The sequence below is a fragment of the Terrapene carolina genome, unplaced genomic scaffold (genome assembly GCF_002925995.2).
Source record: "Terrapene carolina triunguis isolate 2854851 unplaced genomic scaffold, T_m_triunguis-2.0 Scaffold1015, whole genome shotgun sequence".
Lineage (NCBI taxonomy): Eukaryota > Metazoa > Chordata > Testudines > Emydidae > Terrapene > Terrapene triunguis.
Window position 1 is genome coordinate 1 of NW_020665366.1, and position 12,352 is coordinate 12,352.

General features: G+C 41.9%; 2 protein-coding genes across 2 annotated transcripts; both read right to left on the bottom strand.

The window, feature by feature from the left end:
• Positions 1 to 319: 319 nt before the first annotated feature.
• On the bottom strand, positions 320 to 1,330 carry LOC112120246 (olfactory receptor 1052-like; the record flags this gene model as incomplete). The annotated part of the gene is made up of 1 exon (XM_024219257.2): positions 320 to 1,330. A coding segment is annotated over exon 1 (1,011 nt), but the record flags the coding sequence as incomplete, so codon positions are not given.
• Positions 1,331 to 6,270: 4,940 nt separating this feature from the next.
• On the bottom strand, positions 6,271 to 7,629 carry LOC113408199 (olfactory receptor 1009-like). The gene is made up of 2 exons (XM_026661335.1): positions 6,705 to 7,629; positions 6,271 to 6,329 (listed from the first exon to the last, which is right to left on the bottom strand). The coding sequence occupies exons 1-2, from the start codon at positions 7,627 to 7,629 to the stop codon at positions 6,271 to 6,273; spliced, it is 984 nt and encodes a 327-aa protein (XP_026517120.1).
• Between the last annotated feature and the right edge of the window lie 4,723 nt (positions 7,630 to 12,352).

The window sequence follows — 12,352 nt, forward strand, 5'->3', positions numbered from 1 at the left end:
GACACCATCCAGTTCACCATGAGAGTGGGCTGAGCACTTGGGAAGGTGGGGGTTACATGAAAGGTGTTTTATTTGTTTAGAATAAAAATTGAGCAGACTGATACAATGCTGTTCTCCTCAGGATCTGTTATCATAGAACTTTTAAGTGATATAGTGAATTTATATCATGCAATGCACATTGTGTGGTTTTGATAAACACCTTACATATCTGTGACCTGGAAGAGCCTTTACACTGTTTTTGGCAATGCTGCTGGCATGAAATTCTTGATTCCACCCCAGCACAGACCCCTTTTTCCTACCCCCCTTCCCCGTTAGTTACTCTGAAGGATGTTATGCTAGAATTCCACTGAGTAATAATCACTTTTCTACTTAGCACTTTCCTTACAGCACATTTCACATCCCTGTTCCTCAGGCTGTAGATCAGGGGGTTCAACATGGGGATCACTATCGTATAGAACACGGAGGCTATTTGATCTGTATCCAGTGAGTAGCTGGCGCTGGGTCGCAAATACATGAAGAAAATGGTCCCATGGAACATAGTAACAGCTGTCAGGTGGGAGGCGCAGGTGGCGAACGCTTTACGCCTGCCCTGGACAGAACGAATCCTCAGCACAGCAATTACAATAAGAATGTACGAGATGATGATGATCAGAAACGTGCTCATTTCAAACAAACTGCCACAGGTAAAGAGTAGCCTCTCGTTGACAGAGACATCACTGCAGGAGAGTTTCAGGAGAGAGGTGAGATCACAGTAAAAGTTATTGATGACGTTGGAATCACAAAAGGATAATCTCTGCAAACTGCTTGTGTTTATCAAAGAGTTAATCAAGCCCGAGAAATACGACCCAACCACCAGCGTTATGCAGACCCTCTTGGTCATGGTGACCGTGTAGAGCAGTGGGTTACAGATGGCCACATAACGATCATACGCCATCACAGCCAGGAGGAAGATCTCAGCGGTGACAAACACAACAAAGAAGCCATATTGCGTAATGCACCCGCTGTAAGAAATGGCTTTGCTCTCCACTAAGAAATTGACCAGCATATTGGGAGCAATGGTGGAGGAATAGCAGACATCTAGGAAAGACAAGTTGCTGAGGAAGAAGTACATGGGCGTGTGGAGTTGGGGGTCGATCTGAATTACCAAGATCATCCCTATATTCCCCAGCAGGGTGATGAGATAGATGAGAAAAAATGTGACAAAAAGAGGGACCTGCAGCTCCACACGATCTGTTAATCCAACGAGAATGAACTTGGTCACGGTGGTGTGATTGTCTCCAGTCATTCGTGTTAACTTCCTCGTTATCTGCAGGGAAAAATAATTAATCATAATGCTTGTAGCAACTGATTTCCATGTATACAGTGCTCTGTGCAGACTCTGGGCTTTTGAGTGCCCCATCTCCCTGTGAGTGCGGGCAATAGCTGCAAGATCTTCATAGAGCAGGCAGTAGACAAATTAAAACAGTCTGGAATGCATAGCGACGTATGACCTTAATGTACATAGTGTATCTGTAACCCACTGGTTAGCATGCGTTATGTGTGTCCCATTCACTGCCTGATGTACAGAGGATGTGCTTCTGTTATAGCCCATTGCTTCAATGGCTGGTTCTTTAGCCAAGCTGTAGACACTCCTGCTTTGCATTCTAGAGAGTCCCAGTTCAGTGCCTCTTGTTGGTTAACATAGTAACTGTCACTCAAATTAATTACTGTAACATCATCAATTGTATGATCATGTTGCATTCCTGAAATAGTATATTCTTAGAAATAAATCTAAATCCTTCAATCCACAAGTTGTTAGAATCCATTGTGACTGCACAGTTGTTAATGAATTTACTCTCAAAATAACCCAGTGGTAGAGGGTGCAGAATTTGGCTTAGTGTCCCTTAAAACCATTCACATGAAAATGAATATGTAGACAACATTCAGCACATGAAATATAACACCACAGAATGAAATGAAAATGAGCTTGCATGTACAGTGATTTAGAAATAAATTACTATGTGAATTGTTTCAAAGACTATTACACTATCAATAGTGGTTTGTTAATACACTTTACTGTGAAGGGACATTTTCAGCTAAGTAAAATAAAAGGGAAAAAGACCTAAAAAGTTCTTTTGAGAAACCAACCACTGCCCTCGATCCACCCAAGACTTTGGTCATTTCCATTGAAATAGGGAGGACCTGGGTTGGGTTATTTAGGGAGAAATAAATGGTTTGACACTGTGTTAAATTTTTAAAGGACATATTTTTTAATTAATTTTAACTCAGAAATTTATTAACAGATGCAATAGCAAATTCTCAGAAAATTCATTCTTTAGTTAGAGCGTAGTGCTGTAAATACAAGGAGGACATGGCTTAAAGATGTCAAGAGGCAACAACTGGACAAAGACAGATTAATAGGGGAGTACAAGGAAACAAGGAGTTAATATGGTCAGCATGAAAGGCAGTGACCTCAGCACACCACAGTGAATCTCTGCTTAAGTGGAAGCAAACTCAGCCTTATCTGTGGCACTACCTCCTGCTATACAGTGCATACATTGTACCTGGAGCCACATGGACATTTTTTTCAGTGTTGAAGAAAAGTGAGTTTGTCATTTAGTGCTCCTTTACTGGTTAGAAATATATGGATAATTTTCATGTTAGGTGCATATATATCTATATTTTGCACTAAATCCTGATCTCATTAAAGACAAGTGGCAAAACTTCAATTGACTTAAAACTATCTGAACTTTTATAATGAATCTGCAGAAGGGGAAAGAATTAAGATGGCATCTGTATCTTTAACTTTGGGTTTTCCTAACTCTTCTGTAAAACTGTTTGTCATCTATGTAGCCCTTTGTTTTGTTTAGGACCAGAATGTGATATATTGGTACCCATGTTGAGTGGAGGTGGTTGAATTTATTTCAAATGCATTTTTGCAGAAAATTTTCAGTGTAGTCTAACTTCCTCTGATGTGTCAGGGGGAAAAAAAGGAAAACAAACCCCAAATATTTGGGGTGGGACATTTTCAATGTGTTGTGAAATTTGGAACCTAAAACCCTACAGATTTTAATAACATTTTTTCAAACCCAAAATATTTACATAGAGAGGCGGGGCGCTGCTGTTTTGTTTTTTTGTAAAAACTGCGATGGTAATGGGGAAGCTGCATGAAATTTCCCACAAAATTTAAAATTTAATTAATTATCATTAAAATTATATAAATTAATTATAATTTAAAATCTCCATCCAGCTCTAATGCTGCCTAATACTTTATCCCATGACTAACCAATGTAAATGAATGGTGCAATCTGAGGATTAAGTTACTTCCCAACAAGAGAGATTGTATCAGAATCTTGTCCATCATGAATAATTTCTGCACCATTTGCTTCCTATTATTTCAGCTTTCCAGCCTGCTAGCTACATTTCACTTTGACTAACCAATAAATAAGATAAAATAGGGTTACATTAAAAAGAAGATGCTTCTAGCTCAGGAAAATAAAGTGGTTTACGCCATTATTTATCCCCGCTTGGTTCAAATATAGCCCCGTGAAACCTACCTGCTGATGAAAGCTGGCATTTACTGAAAGACTTTGAAGGATTTACATTAGTAAAAGGACGGAGTTTTAAGATGAAAGTGTTTATTGCTAGCTTATAAAGCCAAGACAGATTCCCTGGAGTTTTCAGATCTCTTGATGACAGAATCGCACAATTAAAGAACTAAGACTCATGGTGCAGCCAGAGATTTTGGGTACAGAATAATTGCCCTCAGATATATTGTTCTGTTGGGAGTGGGGGTGCGAGAAGAGATTTTTACTCATATGCCCACTATTTCTATTCCTGTTTTTTTTCCACAAGGATAATTGATCTTCCACATTTGGGTGGAAGGAGGCCCAAAATAAAGCTCCAATTTCTGATTCTATTCTGTATAGATCAATATCACCATAATATCTGAGCACCTACCAGCAGTGTATTAAGCTAACATGTTAGCATCACACTGTTATTATGTTTATTATTATTATTATTATTTTCAGAGCAGCCAGCAATGTGCAAGGTGTTTCAAAACTAAATCAGAATCACATGTCCCCTGCCCCAAGGGGCGTACAATCTCAGTATTAGACAAGAACCAATAAAGGCATGCAACAGACGGATAAGAATCATAGGCTTTACAGCAATATTTTCCAGGCTAACTAGTGAATAAATGGCAAAAAGAAACCCTACATTAACACAGAGTTATGGTTGCCCGATGATGGCTCGTGCCATTCCAGAATGTTGAATTCAGCAAAACTCAAACTTGTGAATACCAGGAAATACAAAGTTCAGGGAAATGCCCACACAACCGTAACTCTGCCCACTGGAGCTGGTAATAACCACTGGGAATTATCTGCTTGCACTCCAGCTGCATTCACTGTACTGTATGGTAGATGTACTGAATGGCAGAGGAATAAGTTGGAGCCGCTTGGAAGTGCTGTGATTGTGATATGTGGAGATCTGGGGATTCGTTTGAGGAGCATCCTAGAGCTATGACTGAGATATGACAAGACATGGATCTCAGTCCTCCAGTGTGTGTGATCGAAGGAAAGGAGTCATATCAATCAATGGTTCTCAACCAGGGGTCGCGCAGCCCTGGGGGTACATCAACTCATCTAGATATTTGCCTAGTCTTACAACTGACTACATGAGAGGTGCTAGCGAAGTCAGTACAAACTAAAATTATATACAGACAATGGCTTCTTTATACTGCTCTATGTACTATATCGGTGTTTCTCAATGGGAGGGTTGCAATCTAGTTTATAATTATATGATTAAAAAGGAGAAAGTAAGCAATTTTTCAGTACTAGTGTGCTGCGACACTTGTATTTTTATGTCTGATTTTGTAAGCAAGTAGTTTTTAAGTGACATGAAACTTGGGTGTACATAAGTCCAAATCCACCTCTGGAAAGGGGTCCAGTATCTGAGAACTCCTGATATAAATCATAAAAATATAGCACTGGATAGGACCTCAATAGTTCATCTAGTCCAGTCCCCTTCACTGAGGCAGGACCAAGTATTATCTGGACCATCCCTGACAGGTGCATGTGTCCCTTAAGGCTACATCATTTCAATACCAAATGGTGTAGGTTATGTCAGTAGCAGGGCAGCGGGTTTTTCTTGTCATAGGTATTGTCAGTAGTGAGGCGGGAGACAAGAGCAGTCTGTAGATTTAATGTTGGGTAAGGAGAAGTATAGAATCTGTTAAGTTTAAGAAAAGCTCTTTGGGGCTAGGGTATCTCCGGAACTCTGTGATCAAATGGCCCCAAATTTGGGTTTGTAGCAGAGCCCCATGCCCCCATGAGGCACACCAAATTGTGGGGCAAGCTGAGTAACTGTGGTGGAGCTTTTAGAGCACTTAGAACAGTCAAGTTTTAAACAGAAAGCTGGTCTTAACTATAGCTGAGTTCTCATTCTGCTATAGTATTGGGTGTTTCAATTTTTGGGTGCCCCAGCTGAGACCTCTTAGAAAGGGTTTAGAGGGCAGGTGCTCAGTGCTGTCGGATAACCCAGTCCCGGAAAGCGGTCTCAGGTTGGGAACTGAAAAATGGAAGCACCCAAAATCAGTACTCACTTTTCAAATGTAGACCGGTAAGTACACAGCTAGGTGGCGACTTTGGTGCAATACGTGATCTTATCTACTCTTATTGCTCCTTCAGTAGCCGCACATCTCACAATCTTCAATGTGCTTACCCACCTGTGAGATAGGGACGTGCTCTTATTCCCATTTTACAGCTGGGGAAGTCAGGCCCAGAGAGACTAAGGCCTGTTCTACACTAGGAATTTTAATTAGAAAAATCCACTCCCCTGAGAGACGTAGCTGTACCGACCCAACCCCCAGTGTAGACAGTGCTTGGTCAAGGAAGAATTCTTCTGTTGACCTAGCTATCGCCTCGCGGGGAGACTGATTATCTGCACCAATGGAAAACCCCTCCCGTAAGCATAGGTAGTGCTTACACTGTAGCACTTCAGGAATACAGCTGTGCCTCCGTAGCATTTTACGTGTAGACAAGCCCTGCGACCAAGATTCTTAAAGGAATTTAGGCACCTAACCCACATTGAAAAACTGGTTCTCAGTGACCTAATCAAGGTCACATGGCAGGAACTTGAACTCAGACCTCATTAGTCTTAGGTTGGTCAATGGGTCATCCTTCCTCTTGCATGTGTGTGTGTACAATGATGTTTGTCTGTCTGTCTATCCACACATGGATCTGTCTAGCTACCCATCCAGCCCTGTGCATAACCATCAATCTGTCAGTCTATCTACAAATATACCTCCACATATACACTGTACTTTATTTCCTTGTAAAGTGATGGTTGGTGTGGGATGTGGGTACTGAGGTGATAAGAGTGGCAAAGCAAAAAAATTACATTTTTGGTATCATCTCTTTGTGTCTCTAGCTGACACAGTTTGGTAGCAAATGAAACAAATGAGGAAGATACTTATCCTTGCAGACATCACATAACAATGCATAATGGAAAAGCTGTAACACTGTTACTGGACATTGTTATCAAGTGAAATTACGCCTTCCTGCATTATCTGGCTCAAGTTTCCATTTCTTTATTGTCTTCTCCTGTATATCAAATAATGAAGGATATTTCTGCATGTTGACTTAATGACTCAGCACTAGCTCATGCTTGTGCTCCAATACTGATCAGTAAAAAAAGTCCCCATATTTACATACAGCGAGGAATAATTTTCTGATATATTGTTCTCCTCAAGGCGTCCTTCACCTCCTTGTTCCTCAGGCTGTAGATCAGGGGGTTCAGCATGGGGATCACCAGGGTATAGAACACAGCCACCACTTTATCCTGATCTGCTGAGTTACTGGAGCTGGGGCGCAGATACATAAAGAAGAGAGTCCCATACAGCATAGCAACGACCGTCAGGTGGGAGGCGCAGGTGTTGAAGGCTTTTCGCCTGCCCTCAGAAGAGCGGATCCTCAGGATGGCAAAGATGATATATGTGTAGGAGACAAGGATGATCACAATGGTGACAATGGTTGCTATAGCTGCAAAGGTGAAATGCACCAGCTCATCGATGCGAGTGTTGGAGCATGAGATCTTTTGGAGAGGAGGGATGTCACAGAAGAAATGATCAAGGACATTGGAGTGGCAGAAGGACAGAGAAAACAAAGAACTAGTGTGGGCGATTCCATTGGCAAAAGCATAGAGATAAGAGCCCACCACCAACTGGATGCAGACTCTCCTGGACATAACAACATGATAAAGCAATGGTTTGCAGATGGCTACAAAGCGATCGTAGGCCATCACTGCCAGGAGGCAAAGCTCGGTGTTGGCACAGAGAGAGAGGAAGAAAAACTGAACCACACACCCTGCAAAAGAAATGTCTTTAGTCTCTGTAGAAAAGATGTCCAGTGTCTTTGGGGCAATCACAGAGGAGTAGCCAATATCTAAGAGAGACAAGCTGCTGAGGAAAAAATACATGGAGGTGTGGAGTCGGGGATCAACACGGATTAACATGATCATCCCTAGATTCCCCACCAGGGTGCAGAAATAGATGAAGGAGAATGCCATGAAGAGGATGATTTGCAGTTTTGGATTTTCTGTTATTCCCTGGAGGATGAAGCCAGTCACTGTGGTATAATTCCCCAGTGCCATTTATTCTGTAGATGCTCTCTGCGACCAAAGAAGAGGCAAATGAGGGGACGGAACAATGGTTATCTCAAAATATCTCCCATGGCTCCTCTGATGTACAGTAAAGGTTGGTGTTATCCCTTGTCACAGAAATGAGATACGAAAGAGAATATTTAATAGGGGAGTAATGTGTAAAGTTAATTGGAAAATGGAGTTTTATTTTATTCCATTTCCCATGGAAAATTCCGTGTTTTCAGGGGGAAATAACATAAAATAGTTCAGCCGTAATCTGATATATTTTGTCTGAAATCGGAAGTATTTTGACTGTGAATTGTGCACCATGGAAGATGTAGTCCAAGCAGTGAGCCCTGCCTATGGAAGAGAATGGGAACATGAGGAACTTGAAGTACAGCTCCCATTAGAGACCATGGCAACATTCCCAATTCATTAAATTATAATTTTTGGGGGGCAAACAGCTGAAATTTTCCATGGAAAATTTGAATGAAAATTATTTTTGATTGTTTGTTTTTAATTTTGTCTTGCAATTTTGCATAGAAAAACATTCATATTTTCCTACTTCCTTGGGATTGAGTGTTCCCACTCCCTCTATGAGGGTCTGAACCAATACTGATGGAAGCCAAAGGCAGTTTTTCCATTGACTACATGCACTTTGGAGCAGGCCCTTTAAGAAAACGGTGAAACCTGCTATTGACAGCTAAAAGAGGGCAAAGGGATGAAAGGTTGTATTCCATGTATTTGAACTTTCTGAACTCCCTGATACAAGATATTTTCAAGGCAACTAACAATTATACATTTATGTGAACTAAGAGGGGGAAAAACACACCCTCCTTTTTTTTAATGAAACGTTAAATATGGGATTTTTCAGTGCACCAAACCAGAATATTAAAAGCAGAGACTCAAAGCACAGGCCTGTGTTGTTTAAGCAAAATAACCAGGATCGTCAGCTTGAAGGCTGCAGCTGTCTCATAAAGCTCTGCTCATGTTCTGGCCAACAGAGGCCTGACAAATAACCACACTGTGAGAGCCTGAGTTACAAGGAGCTCTGTGCTGGTTTTCTGTGGATTATGCTGTCCTGACAGTCTAGATCCTGCAAAGAGCACATCCATCCTTCCTGGTTGACCTCAATGGAGGTTAGGTTTTCAGCTCCCCGCAGGATCAGTGCTCAATATGCTCGCACAGCAACCTAGCGTGCAAAAACGCAATATGAGAGATGCAATGGTCCAAATATGTAAAAACCTGTCCTCCCTGTTTGTCCCTGAGGTTTTCATGTTTGCAATTAAAGGAAGCCAGATATCTAGCTACTCAATAGCCCCCTTGTTCCAGTCAGTCTGAAGACAAGAGCTAGCATGTGCACAAACCCTTATAGGGAAAAGATGGATTTTTAACAATAAAGCCATACCCAGTTCAGCCACATTTTCACGACTTCACAGGTGAGGCAGTGTAAGAAATGGTTGGGCCTTTGCTTAAGATTTGACTCACTGTGGAATGGCACATCACATTACTCAGTGTTGGATACCTATGGACTGAAGGGCCTATGGAACTGCAGAATGACCAGCAAATTAAACCGGAGGTGATCTTTTAAAAAATAAAGTGTTTACATTAACTAATAAGCCAAACTCTGTCCAAACCCAGGTCTGCTTTGTGTTTAAACCCTAGGTAAAATCCAGGGCATTCAGGCCAGCATGGAGCTGCTGTTTGAAGCATCTAATCTAGGTTTTTCAAAAGAATTTATGAACATTAGATATACTGATCCATTTGAAATTGAGAGTTGGGCATCCACCTATCCATGGCATTCACCTGCTCCTCAGTAGCATGACAACTGCACAGCTCACAACCTTCAATGTGTTTAGCCTCACTACACCCCTGTGAGGTCAGGAATTACGACCATCCCCAATTCACAATTGGGAAACTGAGGCACGATGAGATAAAGCAAGTTGTGAAGATAACTCAGGAAGTCTTTGGCAGAACAAGTAGTTGAATCCTGGTCTACCAAGCACCTCATCCATGGGAATATCCTTATGCCTCACTCCCTTACCCTCCTCTGAACATCCTCACCCTAGTTTAGGCTTTTTCCACTGCAGTTTCCTGTGCCTCCCATACATTATTCATTGTCTTTAGACTTTAAAGACCTAAAAGACATCTGTGCCAGCTTTAGATGCCTTAATAGATGAGTAGAAACACAATCCACAACAAAACAGCAAAGGCAAGTGCAGTGAACAACTCAGCCAACAGAAAATACATCCGGACACAAACGTACCCTCATCTGATTTCCTGCAAAAGATGAAGATCTCTTATAATCAGAAGTTGTGGAGCTAGATCCGGAGATGGTATAAACTGGAATAGCTTGAGGATCTGTAAATCAAGCACTTTAATATTTTCAGGGCATTTTTGTTTTAAGTCTTTGACAAATAAAAAAAAATACATGACGAACAATATATGTGCATAAATATTCTCTCATTTCTCCTGGGATATGTGTTGTGTGCTCAAACTATCTCTCCAGGGCAACTTCTTGTTACTTTCTGATTCAGGCTCCATTTGCTCACCAATGGCTGTGCATGTTGCTGGCCCTTTGGGGAGCGGTCTCCCAACCCCAGGACTCTACATATGCAAAAAATCCAGCTCCCTTTTGGGGGTTACCCTGTGTTTTCCCCTCCCAGCACTGAGTCCTTCCCTGCCCCCTTTTCCTCGAGGGCTGTGGTCTGTGCTCTCTGGGCTAAGAGTGTCTACTCTTTGATCAGAAGCACCTTTTCCCAGCATCTTTCCCATCACTGCTCTCTGTGTCTCACCAGCCTGGAGGAAAACCCGGCTCCCCCACATCAGCCAGGTCATTTCAATTCTCACAAACTACCACCTGGCAATTTCCTGGTCTCAACTCCTTTGTTATCACAGGCATTGGAGCTGCATCTTGATGTAAAGAGACACAGTTACTTTCCAAAAACTTATCAGAAATAGCATCCTGAAAAACTGGGACCTGGATTGGGGTACCCTCCGCCACCCCTTTCTCTGTCCCTGAGAAGTCAGCTGTGTGACTGTTCTCCTCCAGGAGGTCGGTTACACAGTTCCCTCTCAAAACCTGGGCCATGGGCTGAGTGCACAGATGCTGACTCAGCCATTTGGTCCTGGGCATCCTCTCCCAAGTGACCGGTGTATGAAGTGCAAATCTTGCTCATTACAACAAGCTGTGTATTTCACCCTGTTTCTGCACCACTGTGATGGGATCCCCGGGGTGCAGCCTGGGACTGTGGGACCATTGTGCCCCCACAACTCTCCAGCCTGGGCTGTCTCTCACAATGCTTTGCTAGTAACAAGCAGCAACCCCTCCAGGTGCTGTGATCACTCATCACAACTGCATGTGGAGCCCCACACCCAGCTGATTGCATGAATGCTCCCAGAGCCACTCATGAATCACACAGAGAAAGGCACCAGCCAAATCCCCCCAGATACCAGCCTTGCACATCAGGAATATACCATCTTGCACTGCTCAAGACGAGCAGTGAAAATTTATTAATGGGTTCTCCACATCATCAATGGAAAGTGGATCTACACCAACCTTTGTAAAACCTGAGCACATTTACCAGTCACTTCAGGCAAACTCACTGGTATAGATAAACAGTTAAATGAATGTTTTACTGATAACCATACAACACAATCTCATAACTTCATATGCACTAAAGATATTCATATTTAGATAGAGAAATGACCTTCCCCAGATCATAACCTTTCCCCATATACCTTACAAGGCATGCTTTATATGCCAGATCACAATTATATATAAATGAGGAATATGGAGCTACAGGGGCTCCCTCAAGTTATAGAATGTCACACGATGTTTATCAGATAATGTTCAGAAAAACATCCAGTCTTGATTTAAAGATGTCAAGTGATAGGGAATCCACCACAACCCTTGGTAAGCTATTCCAATGGTTAATTACCCTCACTGTTTAAAAATGGCACCTCATTTCTAGTCTGAATTTGTCTAGCTTCATCTTCCATCAATTGGATCTTGTACTGCCCTTTTCTCCTAGACTAAAGAGAAGTCCACCATCAGAAATTTATTCCTCATAGGGATACTTGCAGACAGTGATCAAGTCATCATTAAAATTTCTCTCGGATAAATTAAATAGATTGAGCTTCTTAAGTTTCTCAGTAGAAGGGATGTTTTTCAGTCCTTGACTGTTTCTTGGAGCTCTCTACTGAACCTTTTGTCAACTTCTTTTTGAAGTGTGGACACCAGAACTAGACATGGTATTCCAGTAACGGTCTCCTTAATGCCACAGACAGAGATAATACCAACTGCCTGCTCTTATTTAATAGTTCCCTGCTTTTACACCTGCTAATACTTTAAAGAGGCTGTTTCGTAATGATCATGCACCTGATAGGCACCTAAGTGGTCAGAGTACATGACCCTGCCACTCAGGAAGGATGGTCTTGCAGTTAAAGCATTGGAGTGGGATTCAGGAAATGAGAGTTTAATTCCTCCCTATGGGACCTTGGACCGATAGTTTAGTTTAGTTCTCCATCTTTTTCTATTTAGATTGTAAACTCTTCAGGTCTGGGACCATGTCTTGCTGTGTGCTGATACTGTGCCTAATAAAATGGGGGCCAGGTCTCTCATCTTGGTTTGGGCGTCTGGATGCGACTTTATCACAAAAAAATAATACAAGTCAACCGCATCCAGGCACAGCTTTCTTTACAAGTATGAGGAGTCAAAAATATACTTGTTCAT

What these genes read in the sequence shown, in the direction of transcription:
- LOC113408199 (XM_026661335.1), bottom strand. Translation starts at nt 7,629, where the DNA reads ATGGCACTGGGGAATTATACCACAGTGACTGGCTTCATCCTCCAGGGA. An exon ending in GAGAACAATATATCAGAAAA is followed by an intron (nt 6,330 to 6,704) that starts TTATTCCTCGCT and finishes CCCACATCCCAC; the next exon opens with ACCAACCATCACTTTACAAG.